The 18,002-nt window shown below is 36.9% G+C and overlaps 1 protein-coding gene and 1 long non-coding RNA gene across 8 annotated transcripts in view; one reads left to right on the forward strand and one right to left on the reverse strand.

The window, feature by feature from the left end:
• The window catches only part of FAM184A (family with sequence similarity 184 member A), a 124,655-nt gene extending 109,332 nt beyond the window's left edge, over positions 1–15,323 (forward strand). Inside the window, exons 14-19 of one of the 6 annotated variants that reach the window (XR_008698076.1) lie at positions 440–586; positions 8,594–8,711; positions 10,598–10,702; positions 13,184–13,419; positions 14,237–14,331; positions 14,974–15,323. Coding sequence is in view for 5 of the 6 variants with exons in the window: in XM_055535053.1 (XP_055391028.1) it covers positions 440–586; positions 8,594–8,711; positions 10,598–10,702; positions 13,184–13,419; positions 14,974–15,055 (688 nt within the window). In the remaining variant the exon portion in view is untranslated. Of the gene's footprint in view, positions 1–439; positions 587–8,593; positions 8,712–10,597; positions 10,703–11,764; positions 12,010–13,183; positions 13,420–14,236; positions 14,332–14,973 lie in introns of those variants that run through there. The other 5 variants (XM_055535055.1, XM_055535056.1, XM_055535053.1 and 2 more) reach the window with 5 other exon arrangements.
• LOC129619746 (uncharacterized) overlaps positions 1–18,002 on the reverse strand; it is a 48,878-nt gene that overhangs the window by 16,659 nt on the left and 14,217 nt on the right. The window lies entirely within an intron of this gene.

The following is an 18,002-nucleotide window of genomic DNA, read 5'->3' on the forward strand; positions in this document are numbered from 1 at the left end:
GTATGCCATTAATTACTGCAGAAGGAATTTGCAGTGTTACCTGAAAGACTATTGCAATGGTATTTAACAATACATGCCTATTTTCATGACTGGATAGCCTTCCAGTAAGATACTGGAGACCAGTTTTTACTTTGTTGACTATGTTATCATTTGACAGTAAAAGAAATGTTTATATTCTGAATGATGTATATGCATTTACTAACTTTTCAAATTATATATAAGTAAAATCTTTTAAAAATGTTATTTAAAAAAGCATTAAAGGAGACAACTTTAACAAGCTAGAAGATTAGAGCAAAGTAAGTACTTTAGACTGTTTCCAATGATTTTGTAATTTTCTATATATTATACCTAAAAACCATTTCAAATCTGGTAGAATATAGAAAGTTTTGAAAGCTTGACTTCAGAATAACATTCTCTTAACTAAAAATAAATTAAACAGGTTGCATGAACAAGATTTAAACAAGAGACTTGAAAAAGAGCTGGATGTCATGACAGCAGACCACCTCAGAGAGAAAAATATCATGCGGGCAGATTTTAATAAGACTAACGAGCTACTCAAGGAAGTAAATGCAGCTTTACAAGTGTCGTAAGTCACCTTATGTTAAAGAAAATTCACATGTGGAGAATAAATAAATTGAGGAGCACTGTGTCTCACCTCAGGTTAGCTAGTCTTGAATCGAATTAAGTGATATTTTAAAAAGAAAACTTTATGCCATATTACAGATGGTAATTGCAATATAATATATTATTTAATTAGAAGAAGGCAGTTGAATGAATATATTTAATCAGCTGCTGCTGCTACAATTGTACTAGAACAATACTTGTCCAAAGTGTCCCTCAGGGATCATGAACTATCACACCATGGTGAAAACTCAAAAGATAGCCATATTGTGACCAGTGGGATTATTATGATCCTATATATATTAATAATACATATTTTGCCAAAATACCAAAATATCTTAAAGAAACAAATACGCCTCTTAATGGTAGTAATTCCTTGTAAGAACTAGAGTAGGAGATATTGGGAATGGAGAAGAGCAAAAACTTCCCTCTTATTTTGTATTACTCTATTTACACATTGTTTGAATTCCTTCAACAAGCATTTGATTGTTTTATGATTTTAAAAATCAATAAAGGTAAAATATCACAAAATTACTACTTATACATAGTGGCTCCTATATAGTTAAAACCCAAAGTTCTAATTACTGGTTTATGTTTTTGTTGTGTATTTTTTTTTTTAACTTACTTGCCCCTCTCTTTTTTATATTGATTTATAAACTTCTATAGCCAATGCACCTGGCATTCACTCCATCTCTGTGGCCTAAACTGTGGTCCAATTTATCTCAGAAATAATTTACTCTGAGCTGCATCATATGGTTTATTCACCTTCAGTCTCTCTTTTTCCAATCAATTAAAAAGGCTTCATTAAAAAATGTAAGTATTTCCACATAGTTTGATAAAGTCAAAATAGTGACTTAATTCCATTACCCTCAAAGTCAAACTTTTGGCTCGGGTGTGCCTTCTCTGCCTCATCACACAGCCATCCGTGTTCCCTGTCTGCTACTTGGCTGTCAGCCACACCGACACACAAGTTTCCTTCTGAGAGTCTCCTGTGTTGTCCTCTACAGTCTAGAATAACCTTCTGTGTCATTCCTATTACCTTCTTCCAGTCATCTCTCATTTCCTGCATTTAACCAGCCCAAGTCTCATAGTAAATATTGTTACGTATGTACCATATATGCCCACTTTATTACAGCTGAAACAGAAAACAGCCCCCCCACCCCTGACCCCCTACCCCGGTCATTGGCATTTACTTCAGTGGCCTCTGAGGTGAGGTGCTCTTTCTGATGGACCTACACAGAATTTTCCCATCAGTTGGCACTCAGTGAATATTTTACAAGTGAAAATTTTGAGGATTCCCTATAATATTTACTACTTCATAAAGTTACCATTGAAATGGTAGAGACTCATGAGATAATTACCTCAGTCATAGTGGTTTTTGGTGTTTGTGGTTACTGGAGGTACTTTTTAAATCCTTTTGAGCTGCAGTTAGGAGCTCAGATACCTGCTGTGTAGAAGAGCTCATATCCTCACGCATTTTGCAGAAATGAGTTACAATAAACCCCAGGGCTGGGCTTTCCCTTCCTCTGACCTCTGTGTTACTTATCAGGCAGAGGCTGCAAAATCTCCCACTTCATACTCTGAGAAACCATGCTCACAGTAATAACCTCTGTCTGTCCGTATGTCCTGTCTCCTTAGGAATGTTAATTTACAAAGAGTAAAGGTTATATCGTTTTTACTTCTTTCTGTTTTTTATGGTTTTGAACATTATAAATTTTAAGTAGATAGTAAATAGTTTACTATTCAGTTTTAATCAAAGAATTAGTATTATCATAAGTCAAGTATTTTATCTGATTTTCTAGATCTACCATTTTTTTCTGCTTCAACTAGAAGCATTTTCTATGCTAAACCAACCATATTTCTTTTTTCACCTGCTATCATCATGAAATTAGCCTCTAGTTTTAGGTATCTACTCATTTAGTTAAAAACAAACACACATACAAATGTATTTAGACCAGCAACGTCTAACAGATTTTTCTGTAACAGCAAAAATGTCCAGTATAGTAACTGCTAGCCACAAAGGCTATTGAGCACTTCAGACAGTGGCTAGTGAAACCAAGAAACTGAATTTTTAACTTCATTTAATTTTAAGTAATATAAAAGTTAATAGCCAAATATGGGCTAGTGGCTTCCATATTGAAAAGAAGAATTTTAGACAGTTGGATATTTCTGACCCATATCCTCAAATGCAGCCTGCTAGGATCTGCTGAATGGATTTAGACAGAGGTGGAATGCAGGGAGGGTCCATCTTGGTTTAAGGAACTGGGAAGAACAACTTTTGGACTACTTTCAGCCTGTTTCAAAGAACTAAGGGCACCCTATTAAAGTTCCTAGTCAACTGCATGCTGACTTTGAAGCTTCAAAATCAGGAACCCCCTGTGGATCCTCAGCAGTGGGTGTGTTGGAGGGACCAGTGGAAGGTGGGTCCACCTGCAAGGTTGAAATCAGGAGCAGAGGGGCCTCTGAAGCAACTGGACATTTGTTTCTGTTCCTGTCCCAAGCCCTTGTTTGAACTCCAGGGAAATGAAATGGGGACAGAAATTTAAAGGAGAGAACCTAGAGAACATTGTAGAAATAGTGATAAGACTTCTGTATCTGTTACAGAATGATTACCAGCAATCTTCTCTAGTGCTGGGTGTTAAAGCCTACTTAGGTTTTTAGATATTCTATAGAAATCATTTTATTTTTTTTTGAATGGTATAGTATCTTAGTAAAAACATTGTATCTAAGAAATACGTCATGGTTTTTGTTTTAGAAACAAATGAGAGAATGGGCTATTTTTTAAAGAATTGTGTTTGAGCTAAATGTAAATATACACAGAACTTGGAGTCATGGCAGACTATATTACGCAAAAAAAAAGGTGATTTGCCTCAGAGATGATTATTGTTTAGGTTATTTTACCTTAACTTCTCACTGTACTGGGCTTCCCTTGTGGCTCAGCTGGTAAAGAATCTGCCTGCGATGCAGGAGACCTGGGTTTGATCCCTGGGTTGGGAAGATCCCCTGGAGAAGGGAAAGGCTACCCACTCCAGTATTCTGGCCTGGTGAATTCCATGGACTGTATAGTCCATGGGGTTGCAAAGAGTCGGACATGACTGAGTGACTTCCACTTTCTCACTGTACTGAGGGCTTCCCAGGTGGCGCTAGTCGTAAAGAACCCACCTGCCAGTGCGGGAGACAGACACAGGTCCTATCCGTGGGTTGGGAAAATCCCTTGGAGGAGGGCATGGCAAAGCTTTCCAGTATTCTTGCCTGAAAAATCCCATGGACAGAGGAGCCGGGCGGGCTACAGTCCATGGGGTCACAAAGAGTTGGACACAACTGAAGCAACTTAGCACTGTGGCACTGTACTGAAGCCAAAAGATAATTTCTTCTTGGGGGAAACACTGAGTTTCTGTTCAGTTCAGTCGCTCAGTTGTGTCCCACTCTTTGCGACCTCATGGACTGCAGCACACCAGGCCTCTCTGTCCATCATCAACTCCTGGAGTTTACTCAAACTCATGTCCATTGAGTCGGTCATGCCATCCAACCATCTCATCCTCTGTCGTCCCCTTCTCCTCCTGCCTTCAGTCTTCCCCAGCATCAGGGTCTTTTCCAGTGAGTCAGTTCTTCCCATCAGGTAGCCAAAGTATTGGAATCTCAGCTTCAGCATTAGTTCTTCCAATGAATATTCAGGACTGATATCCTTTAGGATGAACTGGTTGGATCTCCTTGCAGTCCAAGAGACTCTCAAGAGTCTTCTCTAACACCACAGTTCAAAAGCATCAATTCTTCAGTGCTCAGCTTTCTTTACAGTCCAACTCTCACATCCATACATGACCACTGGAAAAACCATAGCCTTGACTAGACAGATCTTTGTTGGCAAAGTAATGTCTCTGCTTTTGAATATGCTGTCTAGGTTGGTCGTAACTTTCCTTCCAAGGAGTAAGCGTCTTTTAATTTCATGGCTGCAGGCACCATCTGCAGTGATTTTGGAGCCCAAAAAATAGTCTGTCACTGTTTCTGTACTTGGACTTTAAGTAGATTTGTGCTGTGTTTTTATGCTCAGTTGCTCAGTTGCGTCTGACTCTTTGTGACCCCTTGGACTGTAGCCCGCTAGGCTCTTCTGTCCATGGGATTCTCCAGTCAAAAATACTGGAGTGGGTTGCCATTTCCTCTTCCAGGGATCTTCCTGACCCAGGGATCAAACCTGTTTCTTGCTTTTCCTGCATGAACAGACGGATTCTTTACCACTGCGTCAATAATCCCTAATTAAAAAGAAGTTCTCCACCGCATTAGAATTACTTACTCTTTAAAAGTTGTTTGAGTTTTTAATATAGTACCCTAGTAGTTCATTGTTGTTTGATTTTTAAATTGCCATAAAGTTATTTTCATAATCTTTGTGAGGTCAGGATGTAGGTGGTTCTATTGTCACAAGGTTGAGTCTGTGCCTATAATTTATGTGAAAAGAAAAGTTTAATGTTATACTGCTTGAATTACTTTATTTCCTTTCCTTAAGGCTATAGGAGAAAGGTGGTATATTAGAGTTCTTTCATCTTATACAATTAAAATTCTAAAATAGATATGTGACTATTGTTGTTTGGCTCTAAAAGCTCAACTTACTGATTTTTTTTTTTTTTTGGTCAGTTATTTTAAAAACGTAGAAGGACTATCAACTTGGAAAATTCTTATGTTCTTATGCAGCTTTTTAAGCATTCATAGTTTTGGTTAGTGTTGTCCAGGAACCATAGACACTGACCTATATACTCTCAGAGTGAAAAAAAAAAAAAGGGGGTGGGGCATGTATGCCTGGTGACCCTAATTAATAATTTTATATGCTCTACTTCTGTCTCTTCGCTCTTTGTGTTACTTCTAATGGGAATCTGTATTCCCATTAGAGTAAAAGGCTGTATGTACTTGCATGGTTCCCTCAAGGCAGTGTTTGCTAGGCTTTAATCTTTCCTATAAAGCCTTTGGGAAATTGGTAATTTCTGTCCACCTATGATACTATTTTCTTAATATTTTTAATTGACTCATTTTAATCAGCTTTTCCTGTTAAATTTTTAACTCTGCAGTTAAACCATTATTACTACTGAAAAATATTTTTCATTATTCTAAATAGAAGCAAAGCTATAATTATATAGTTTCTTGAAAATACAACAATGTTATTAGATCCTGGCTAGCACTGATGCCCAGGAGAAGGCAATGGCACCCCACTCCAGTACTCTTGCCTGAAAAATCCCATGGACGGAGGAGCCTGGTGGGCTGCCGTCCATGGGATCGCTAACAGTCGGACACGACTGAGCAACTTCCTTTCACTTTTCACTTTCATGCATTGGAGAAGGAAATGGCAACCCACTCCAGTGTTCTTGCCTGGAGAATCCCAGGGATGGGGGAGCCTGGTGGGCTGCCGTCTATGGGGTCGTACAGAGTCAGACACGACTGAAGCGACTTAGCAGCAGCAGCAGCAGTGATGCCCAAGGCCTGCTTGAGAGTTGTGGAACAGTGTAATAAGCATATATGTTATGAAGGCCATTCAAGATACACAGAACCAAACAGACTTTTCTCTTCATAATCCAAATGATTAAAGGAGAACAAACTAAAAACCATCTCCTGTATTACTAGTTGTTCACACCTAGTCTTTGGTAAGCAGCTGGCTTAGAGAACTATGTGGGGCAATTGAAGAAAGATTGATGGGTGTTGACTTGAGTGGATATAGGAAGAGTACCAAGTGTACTCCCCCCATCAGGAGTTTGAAAGACTGGTAATTCTTGAAATACGTTTGCAGATTAAATCTTCATCATATTACTTGTTCTCTCCTTTAATGCTTTCTCATTTGTGTTTATATGGATGTTTCTTCAATTTAATCAATTATTTTTTCCATTTAATATCCAGGTATCTTTAAAAAAAATCTTGGTGCTGTAAAGATATTTTGTGGAGAAGATTAACTGATAATTCTGTAGGTAAAGAATGTTAAAACAAAAACATACACTGGGATTTAAGTAGAGACCTTTATTATGCAGAAAGGTGGTTCAGGGATCTTAACTGACTGTTTTAGACTCACTTTACCTTGACTTCTCATTGTACTGGTACAAAAAGATCAACATAATGGTTTAAAATAAGGCTTTAAATTAAGATTTTTCTTTTTTTAACCACCATTTATTACCAGGTATTTTTGTACAGTCTCAGGAAACAGCTCAAAAATCCTGTACCTTATTTTTAACTGATAAAGTGCTCCAGTGACCCCTTGTGGCTGCTGTGGTGTGAAACACAAATGCCCTTTTCCCTGTTTCTCAAGCTTCTCAAAACCACTGCCCGTAAAATATATAGACCTTTGCCAGTACAGTGCCACGTCATGATAAAATGCAAGGTTACTGTATATGAGCTCAGTGACTTGTCACAGCAGCAGACAACTGATGTTAGTGAAACGAGCCTCACACTGGACTAACAAAGTCCCAGCGGATCCTGAGACAGCTGCTCCCTCGCTCCACACTTCTCCCCGTCTTACTTCCCTACTTCCCAGAGTAGAACTTTAGCCACGGGGCTGGATAGGGAACCAAAAATGTTATCTCCAAGTCTTTGGCCTGAGCTGAGTTAGTGGAGTTTACTGAAAGTACAAAAAATGCAGAGATTCTGGTACCCCTCTGGTATTGTGTGTGGGGGCTGGTGGTGGGTGGGAATGGCTTATCAAATCCTAGAGAATAGATCATCTAGAAGTTTCTCAATATTGAGTAAATACATTTTTCTGTCAATTTTCATTAACTGTAAGTTTTATTGAGCTTAAGTTTATTCTTTGTATTTTGAAAACAAGTTTTAAAAGTATTCTAATTATTTGAATAGTCTAAATTTCAGAGTGCTTTTTTTTCTTTTTTCAGACTAAGCTAGCGGTTTCTATTTCCATCCTCTTCACTGAGCCCTGTCCTATCCTTAGACTCTGCAGGGTCTGTAGCACCTCTGTTCATAAAAGTGGCCTCTGTTCTAGAATCTTCAGTGACATTTAGTTCTGTTACCTTCTCACTTCCTCCAGGGCAGATGAACAGGCCCAGAAGGAAATATAATTCTTCTTATTATCCAGTGAACCATTTTTTTTTTCCAGTTTATATGTACCAGCTGATACATGGAATTTGTAAGCTGCATTTCCCATAAACCAGGAAAGAATGAGGTCATTTGTTTGTGTGCTTTGTTCCCCTTTCCTCTGTACCGTTTGTCCTTTTTATGTATGTTACCGCACCTTCTGTCATCACACAATATTGTATGTGTGGTAAATTCTCTCAATAGTAAGCCTACATGTCCAGCATCAAGCCAGCATTGCTAGGTTAGTATATTATTTCTTCTACAGCACATACCTCACCTTATTCCCGTATATACTTAAACAACTTAAAAATGAGTGAATTCTTACAAAGTGAAGTCGCTCAGTCGTGTCCAACTCTTTGCGACCCCATGGCCTGTAGCCCACCAGGCTCCTCCGTCCATGGGATCCTCCAGGCAAGAGTACTGGAGTGGGTTGCCATTTCCTTCTCCAGAGGATCTTCCTGACTCAGGAATCGAGCCTAGGTCTCCCGCATTAGAGGCAGACGCTTTAACCTCTGAGCCACCAGTGATCTGCAAAGTCTCTAATAACACCATCTACCCTTAAAGAGCCTTAAATAACACGACCTCTCTTTTTTTTTTAACTTTTTATTTGTATTGGGGTATAGCCAATTAACAATGTTGTGACAGTTTCAGGAGAACAGCAGACAGACTCAGCCATACTTATTCATGTATTCATTCTCCCCTAAACTCCCCTCCCCATCCAGGCTGTCACATAACATTGAGCAGAGTTCCATGAAGTAACACTAACTCTTGAGGTAGTCATGATGTTTACAAGTTTTAGGAAAAATCTTTGTTTGACTATGTAAATTTTGTGTGTTCAGCTGGACTAATTTGAAAAATATAGGCATTACAAAATAATGTTTGCATCATATCAATGAACTAAAGGTTTTCTTGTTTTTAGACTAGAAGAGATGGAAGAAAAATATCTAATGAGAGAATCAAAACCAGAAGATATACAGATGATTGCAGAATTAAAAGCCATGCTTACAGAAAGAGACCAGGTCATAAAGAAGCTAATGGTAAATTGTTTTGGTTTTGCAAAGTGGGAGGTTATGGTGTAACTATGTTAATAATTAATAGACTGTTGAATGGGAAAACATTTTTAAGTAATGCTAAACAAAAGGTGAAAAAGTACAAAATATGTATTATGATTGAACATTTGTTAAAATGTTTTACAAGGATAAATACAGTTTTAAAATTTAAACTTGGTATTAGTGTAAGGAGATTTTTTTCAGTAATTTTTTTAAAAAATGCTTTTTAATACATATTGAATGTTCAGTAATATGTCATTGCCAGTGTACAGTTAATAAACTATTGAAGTGTGTGTGTGTGTATGTACTGTACATGTAGAATTAGAATTGGATGGAAAAGAACATTCAGCACATACATGCATTAGCCTGCAGTCTGTACTTCCAATTAGTCATGTTAACTTCCTAAAGTGTATTCCACCAAAACCTGATCCAAAGACATACTTCATGGAAAAAGGATTCCATTGTCTTAGGGTTTCCCTAACAAAAGCTACCGGCTCTCTGTTGAGAGTCTTGATGCACACTGAGGTGTTAGGGGCTCTGAGAAGTCCATCAGGGAAGAAAATACAGATTTAACAATAAATATACTGCTTTCATTAGAGTCATTATTCTTCAAGAATAAAAATACACAAATGTTTTAAAATTCATAAAACATTTCAGAATCTTCTAAAATTATATGACCTGGTCAGTAAGTAAAATATTGCTTTTTACTGCCACTGACAAATAAAAATCGGAGTAAAACTAGAAATGGAATGCTAACCATTGTATTTGCTCATTGATTTCTTCATAACAGCTTTGGATATTAATGTGCAAAGAGAGTCTAAGAGTGTTTATATTTGAAGTTCTTGTTCCTTAACATGTTTCTTGAAGCATTTAGGAAAGCCATCCTGTTTCATGGCATTAGAAGTTCCTGCCAAAAGCAACAGGTAGTTGACTGGGGGTTCATAGATGAAACCCAGAAGCAGGCATTGGAAAGACAGAGTATGAGCTACTTCATCCTGCTAAACACCCATTTTCCCAAGCTTTGTGAACATGAGCACATGCAACTTAGCTTGCTCTGATAGCAGTAGATTCAGAAAAATGACCTTATATTCCATCTATAAAATCAGCAAATGTATTACTATTTTTTAATCTGTGGTAGAAATCGCTGTTGATTTTCCAGTTCTAGCCACAGGGTAGTGTAGAGTCTTTTCACTACTCCCTGATTCTATGAACTGTGAGGCCCGTGGGCTAAGATTAACAATGCAAATTATAGTCAGTGGTAACTAGAAGGGAGCTGAATGATCTAGTTCTACTAGAGCATAGCCCTGCCGTTCACAACACAGAGATCCATTTACTTATGTGTTTACTTCCTACAGTCTGATTGTAGGAAGCACTTGGTGAAACGAAAGGCAAAGGGCTTATCTCTGTATGGACCATTCACTTTTTCTCCATTCTGTGGTTACCACTGCTGATATATATTGATGTCTCAGAGAGCAGATTAGGACTCACCAAATGATACACCAAAGTGTCATCTTCATAGACGGAAACAACTCAGCCATGCACACAGCTTCATGAATACAAGTTAAGCCTAATCAAAACACACAGTCAACCCTCTGGAAAAGAGATGGGCCAAATAGAGCGTTTAGCTCTAGCCTTGGAGGAAGAGGTATGAAAGGGTAGAGAGGAGTCCCAGAGCATAAGGTTTTAAAGGTGTTGAGAACTTACCAACCCGCCAACTTTAAGACCCTGGCAATTAGGTCTAGAACTCTGAATAATGTATATAAATTTTCATTCAGGTTTTGTATTAAATTTTGAACGAAATGGCATTTATATAGTTTAAGATTTAAATAGTCAATAGAAAATGTTTAAGAAATGTTTGTAATCCTTTTGCATAGGAGGATAATAAATTTTATCAGCTGGAATTAGTCAATCGAGAAACTAACTTCAACAAAGTGTTTAACTCAAGTCCTACGGTTGGTGTTATTAATCCACTGATGAAGGTATGTGCTATAAACATTGTAAAATAGGAATGTGGTTTTAAATGTGATTAAAATTTTTATAAAATATTTAGAGCAGCATAGGATAAAGCTTCCAAAAAGTGTTTCCTTAAATTTAATAATCTAGGACTAAATCTATGAATTCTTTGTGTACTAATTTTCAGAATTAGATGCTAATAACATTCATTTATTTGCTGAGAATTCATATTCCTTATACCATTTCATTTTTCATATCTTTTTTTTTTTTTAAAGCTAACTTCTGAGTCTTTTCAAGATAATTTCCATCATTTCCTTAGTGTTCACTATGCTCTGGGGAATCTTGAAAAGTACTCCAAGCAGTATATCCCCAACAGCTCTCCCTGCCATCATAATGGGCCTTGGGTTGGACATGCATTTTGTTACCTACTCGTCTTCAGACAATGGCCTTATTTCTCATGGCCTTATCACCTTTTTTTGATAATTAACATTGAAAATGACCTATTCTAACATTCTGTTGCTGTCTTAGGACAGATAGAAGAGCCTTATAGACAAATGAAATGGACATGGCTAAGCCTTGTACCTCTTGGTGCCCCAGACTACTCTGGCTCCTGTTGTGGTACTGTAGGTATAATGGAGACTTAGTAAATATTTGTTCAGTAGCAAAAGGTCATATTTTCTTATAAGCTAGAACAAATCACTCTAGTGAATAAAGCAAGTAATAAAGAATAGTTATGTATGTTGGCTTTATAGGGATTACATATCTTTTAGCATATAGTAGTAGAAATAAAAATGCCAGTGCTAAAGCTGGTTTTTTTCCCAATTCGTATTTCATTAATTTTCACATCATACCTAATTTCTCTTAGGCCTTTAGCCAGAAAAACTTCTGCTTTCCAAGCTCATAAAACTTCTGTTAAGAAGATGGGATCTATCCTTCCTTTACAAGTTAAACTGCTTCAAACTGTAAACTGTTTTCTAAAATGACTTAAATGATTTGTAAAATGGAATGGCATATAGAGCCTTTGCAAAAAAAAATAATTGGTGAATTAATGAATATAGTTAGTTTCAGTTTTTAAATTCATTATTTAGGTGACATAAGAGTTTGAGTGAACTCCGGGAGATGGTGATGGACAGGGAGGCCTGGCGTGCTGCGATTCATGGGGTTGCAAAGAGTCGGATATGACTGAGCGACTGAACTGAACTGAAGCTTTTAATTAAAAAGCTAGATTATGAGACTTGTTAAAACAAGATTATAAATATTTTATTTTTACTTATTTTATTAGAATTACATTTTTAGTCACAAGATCATTGTTGTAGAATGTTGTCAATGATACTTTTGATTTCTTAAAATAAAAAACTTAAGTAGTTTTGATTATGCCCTCTTATGACTAGAACAAGAAAATGCCAAAGATACATCTTCATAAATTTTGACTCCTAGTAGTGACTCAGTTTTCACAAATAATTCTGAAGACGGTATCACCCTTTATTTTTGCAGTTATGCTAAAATAGGCTTCTTTCCTGGGACTTTATGATTCACAGAAAATGACATAGAGGACAATGTCTAGATAATGAGATCATTATACATAAGGAAAAGGACCATCTTGTCTATTGTCTTTTTTTAAAATTCTGGAGTCATCTTACAAAAAAATTATTTCATACATTTAATTAGCACACTTTTAATAAAAGATGGGAATATTCAAAATATACATGTTAATTTTTATTCCACATAGCAAGATGATGTTCATTAATTCTACAAATGAATAGAGCTTAAAGCTAATGATTTGAAAGCCAATAGATATTAACAATCCACAGTTGTATTGCTGTTTTCATCTGTCAGTTTTAAAGACCAGTTAAAAGATTACACTGATCACTTTTGTTTTATAACTTTTAAATGTCTTAAAAGATTGTGAGCTAATTATGATACTACCAATGAATTGATAAATGAGACTTAAGTATACAGATTTCATTTTCCCTCTTCAGAGAGATGGTATAGTGAATTTAAAACCAAATTATTTCTCTAGGTCAGATCTAAGTTCTAGGTAGAAATGTGAGATTTGTTTCAAACTAACTTTGCCAAGCATTTTCTCATTCCTTTTATTTTCCAGGCAAGGACTGCCTCCCTTTGACAGATGGCTAAAGTTCACGGACCTCTCTTTTAAAATTATGTTAACTTTTCACCTTTTCCTCATTTTAGCCTAAACCCATGCAACCTCGTGAGATCCATGAGATGTACTCTTTCCCTCTTTCCCTCCCGGTAGTCTTTACCCCTTGGCCTTCTCTCCACCCACCCTCCTCTCCATGAACCATTCCTAAACATTTCTTCCTCATTCTTTCTGTCCGAGCAGTATGCCTATCTGTGAGGGTTCCATGTAGATAAAGAACACCTCCAAAGATCCCCAGACCACATTTTGGGTAACACTGGTTCGTTTTAACATCCAGCTTCCAAAATTTTCCCATGCCAAATTTATTTCTTCTACTCTCCCTGTTTTCTCATTCGTTCTCATGCAGGCACTGTCCTCACATGTATTATTTTTAATGCAGCAAAAGAAGAAGAACGATAAGTCACCAACAAACAGGTTTGTGAGTGTTCCCAATCTAAGTGCTCTGGAATCTGGTGGAGTGGGCAATGGACATCCTAACCGCCTGGATCCCATTCCTAACTCTCCCGTCCATGATATTGAGTTCAACAGCAGCAAGCCACTTCCTCAGCCTGTGCCACCCAAAGAGCCCAAGACATTTCTGAGGTGAGCCCTGTCTCACCAGTGCAGTTTTTTCTTTTTTAACTTGAGAAATTTACCTTCTTACATTGCAGAAATCTACTACTTTAAGAACAGCCTAGCAAAAGAAATTTTACTGTGAAATATCTTCAAAATATATTTATCACCTCTCTAGAGAACTCCTTTTTGACTGTTAAAAACATTTTTTCTATTTTGTTGTCGGTCAGTTTTCTAAATGCTTAAAGAGGTGCTAATGTAATTATATGCTTAGAATTTTAATATGTAAGAATTATCACCAATTTTTCATTAACAACCCATCCTTATTAGAAATTCAAAATATTTTTTATTAAGTGGCTTTTGTTTCTTATCTGTTTATTTTCCCCTTGCTTATTTATAAACATATATGCTTCTTGCCAAAATAAAAAAATATATAAGCTCTGGGAACTTAATGATAAAAGTAGGAAATTTAGAAGAAAAGTTTTGTAGTTAACATTCCAATTTTATCTCAGAGTTCTCAAGTAAATGTATTAACACGTAAAATTAAAATGAAATTATTTGTTTACTCATGAAATAATTAAAGTCAGAAAGTACTGTTATTTTATGCTTACTGATTTTGTGCTGTTTTAAAATTTTTTGACTTGTTCTTACTAAATCTCCGTGTCACTAATAATAATCTTACAGGTAAACTACTTTTTTTTCTAAACTGATTAATGACTAGTTAATGACATTATTTCAAATAGAAAAGAAGATAGCAAGAATGAAAAATAGTCAAATACACGTTTGAATGTATCTCCTGCTAAATACTTTGTGTTGCTTATTTTCCCTCGTGCATGGGTATGTTCAGGTATCATTAAGATGCATGTGCATGGGCTCAAGGAACATGGCTACTGGAGTTTCCATTACACATTGTTGCGTGCCTTGTAATTGCCCCCAAAGACGGTAGGGATGCTTTTATTTTCTTAACTAGCCCAAAGAATCTTTAGTTAGAGTTAAGATAAATATAAAGTATATAACTTCGAAGATGGAGGGGAAATTGGCTTTTTAATACATTCCTTTCCCCTAGAGTATCTGCTTGTGGAATTATGAAAGTTTGAATACACATACAGAAAAATATTATACCATGGTTTAGTCACTTAAATTAGTTATATTTAAGGACACATCTGTAAGAAATACTTGTGTCAGATTCTAAAAAAATTTTAATTAATGAAAAGCAAAAAGGTGCTGAACGAGAAGAATGTTTTCTTGTTCTTATTTCCTGCAGTTCCTCCTGAACTTTTTTGTTCAAAGAGGGTCACGTTACTTTTCTCAACTGTCTGATATTTGGGTTTGTTTTCTTTTTTTTTTTTTTTTGTAATTGTTGTGTAACATGGCTTCTCCTTAACGGACTTCATCTGAGCTGCTTCTGCACTCTCCTGGAGGGGAGACCCCGTCTAGTGTAGAGGAAATAGCCAAGCTTTAAAACGCATCTCCTGACATAGGGAACTAGTTGTGGTCGTCTGCCCTCATGTTTTATGTGCTTTTCCCTTCATTTTGCAAAACAGCTTAACGCTGGGTTACATGTTTCTCTCTTTATGAATCCAGTCCTCCTCAGAGTGAAGCTTCCCCGGTGGCTTCTCCAGATCCCCAGCGCCAGGAGTGGTTTGCCCGGTACTTCACGTTCTGAAAGAACTGCTTTGGCACAGTTCTGTGTGGACTGTTACTAAGAGCATGACCTTATACAGATCATTATGTGAGCAGGCTCTCCTGTGTCACACACTGTGAGAAAGTATGTGTCTCTGCAGTTGAAAATGCCCTGTACTTCCTGTGATATTTATTGGACTCACTCTAAGGTACTATATTATGTGTGTAATTATAACAGTTATTTTTATTTGAGATGGAAGAATCTTTAATCTTTGTAATTACTGCATAATAAATTTTGTTAGAACAAACAACGTTTTTCTTTTTTCTAGTAAGTTTGTTGGTAATTTTTAAATACTTTTAAACTCCAGGTAAGACTTGCCAGAAAAAGTTTCACTGAATAATAATCATAAAATATCAATTATTTTACTTCAATAATAGCAAAGTCGGGATAGAGAAATAAATGTTATAACCTATTCATTTGTTGCATTGCCATGTATAACTGAATTGCCATGTATAACTAAAGTGTGTTCTCTAAATTTAGAAGGCTAGAATGAAAACACTTGTGGGAATTATGGACTTCCAAGTATATAAAATACTGCCAACTTATGTTTTTGGAATTATTCTGATAGTTAAGGACCTAGACTTTGCAGTACAGCATCTGTGCTCAGTATTAAGAAGCCAGCTTGTTGGTTTTCTAAAGAGGCAGTTTAGTATTGACACATGAACATGGACAAGTAACCACTGTCACATGTTAATGACACCTTTTTAAAGTTTTCAGTACACCTTGGCAGGCTACTACATTGTATCCTGTGGCCTAAAAGAGTGCATCCATTTCTAAGGGTGCTAAATTTAGCTGATTCAGTAATGTAGATTTTAGAAGAGCCTGGGTGAACATTCATATAAACATCTATGAATAAATATAATAATGTTAAAGACCAACTTTTTAAATGACTGCCACATGTCAGACACTGTGCTGAGAGGCCAGAAGAAAGATTATCATTTAATCTTCACAAAATCTTCAAGGAATAAACCATTGCATTTGAATATGCAGAGCTGGTAGTGTGTTGTTTAAGTTATCCTGAAAAAAAGCTTTTACCAAATGCTTGAATTTTTTCTTCAACTAAGAGACTGAATTTTCCAACAAAAAATGGTTAATGCTTATTTTAGAAAATAGTTATAAGCTCATTTTCTTGCCCCTTGTTTATGCATATCTCATAATTTGGACATTTACTTATCAAGGATTCGATGATTAGAATTCCTGCAGGTGACTTGGCTTCTCTGGTGGCTCAGACGGTAAAGCGTCTGTCTGCTAGATATGGACGTACAAAGATGATGAACACCTGTCCGCAAGGAGCTAATCATACACTTGCTGAAATAGTCTAAAACCAAACCTTTCTTTTTTTAATAGCAGTATCAGAAGAGACACAAATCAGTGTACAATGGGAGCAGAAAGGAGGAAGTGAGTTCTACCTAAGTGGTGACTACTTGCCGGTGATGTCAAGCTGACTAAGCTGGATATGGAAGTTGTACCCCAGTATAATATTTAAGAATGAGTAGCAATTAACCAGATAGACTAAAGGTGAGGCTGTTTAAGGTACAAGCTGAAACAGGAAAGAGCAGGCCAGCTGCATCCAGAGAACTCAGTGTAATCCTGTAGGACCATGGAGCATAATAAGAGTAGCCATTTCTTGAGCATCTACCTTGTATTAGGCAGTATAATTGTAACATTTTTAACCCTTCAGCCACCCAGATGAAGAACCTGAACTCCCTCTCTTTGAGCCCTCCCCACACCTTACACACAGAGAACTAGGAAAGCTTGAAACCTTGACCCTCTGCTACAGGTGTCCTGGAATGCTTAGTAAGAAATTCAACTTGATCCTCTAGATTTTAAGCAGGTAATAAATAGCATGTTTAGGCTTTTAATTGTTGAAAATCATTTCAAAATCAGCCAAAAACGTATTGGCTGCAATTTGTTCAGAAAAGATGGGGCCCTGACTGACAGTACAACTGATCCAAAATTTATTGAATTGGTTCAGATGAAGACTGAAAGGAAGAATTGTTAATGGGCATGGAAATGAGGGACTAAAGAGTGAAAATGTAGAACTGGTGGGAATTGGTGATAAATGTTTGTGGCACATGAAAGAAAATGAAGTGTGGGCAAAAGATGCAGTATGATTTCAGGTGTATTGAAATTAAAGTTTCTCTGGAATAATAAAAGCAGTTAAACACAAGGGTCTCGAGTATGGCAAGTATGAGCTCGAGAAAGCCAAAGGTGTGTGGATGAAAACAACAAGGAGCAGAGTTGGGCACAGAACTTAGGGGGACACCAACACTTAGAGGGCAGAACAAGAAGTAGAGTTATGGATCCCAAAAAGCATGATGTTGTGGAAGAAGGATGTTCAAAGAGAGAGCAGCCAACCAACAGTGCCAAGTGCTGTAGAGATCAGGAAAGGGAAATAACGAAAAGTGCCCATTGGCTCCAACAACTACAAAATGGTCTTAGCAAAAATAGGGTAAGTGGTGGCAACAAAAGCTAAATTCCCGAGAACTGAGGTGAACGGAAATTTAGAGAGTGCGTGAAAACCCCTCTTTGAAGAAATTTGGCTATACAGGTCAGGAGAAGGTGATAAGGAAAAGGGAATGTGGGGTCAGACGTGTTTTGTCATATTTTGGTACTGGGGAGGGAGAGGAGAGAAGAGACAAACAGCAGTTTTGCAAGAACCTTCAACTGTGTCACTGGTTACATGTCGTAACATTAAAGAGATGGCCAGAGAAATATCATAACATTGTTAACGCTGTGATGGAATAAAAGTTTCAGCAAGACATTTTGATAGATATAAGAAGCAACATGGAATCCTAGAATCCTGGAGTTAGAAGGATGTAGAAGTTCTACATTTTCACTCTTTAGTCCCTCATTTCCATGCCCATTCTCTTCTGCTGTCCCATAGAATGCTTGACTCTCCCCTGTAACATCCCTTAGTGAACTTGCC

The sequence above is a fragment of the Bubalus kerabau genome, chromosome 9, assembly GCF_029407905.1.
Source record: "Bubalus kerabau isolate K-KA32 ecotype Philippines breed swamp buffalo chromosome 9, PCC_UOA_SB_1v2, whole genome shotgun sequence".
Classification (NCBI taxonomy): Eukaryota; Metazoa; Chordata; class Mammalia; order Artiodactyla; family Bovidae; genus Bubalus; species Bubalus kerabau.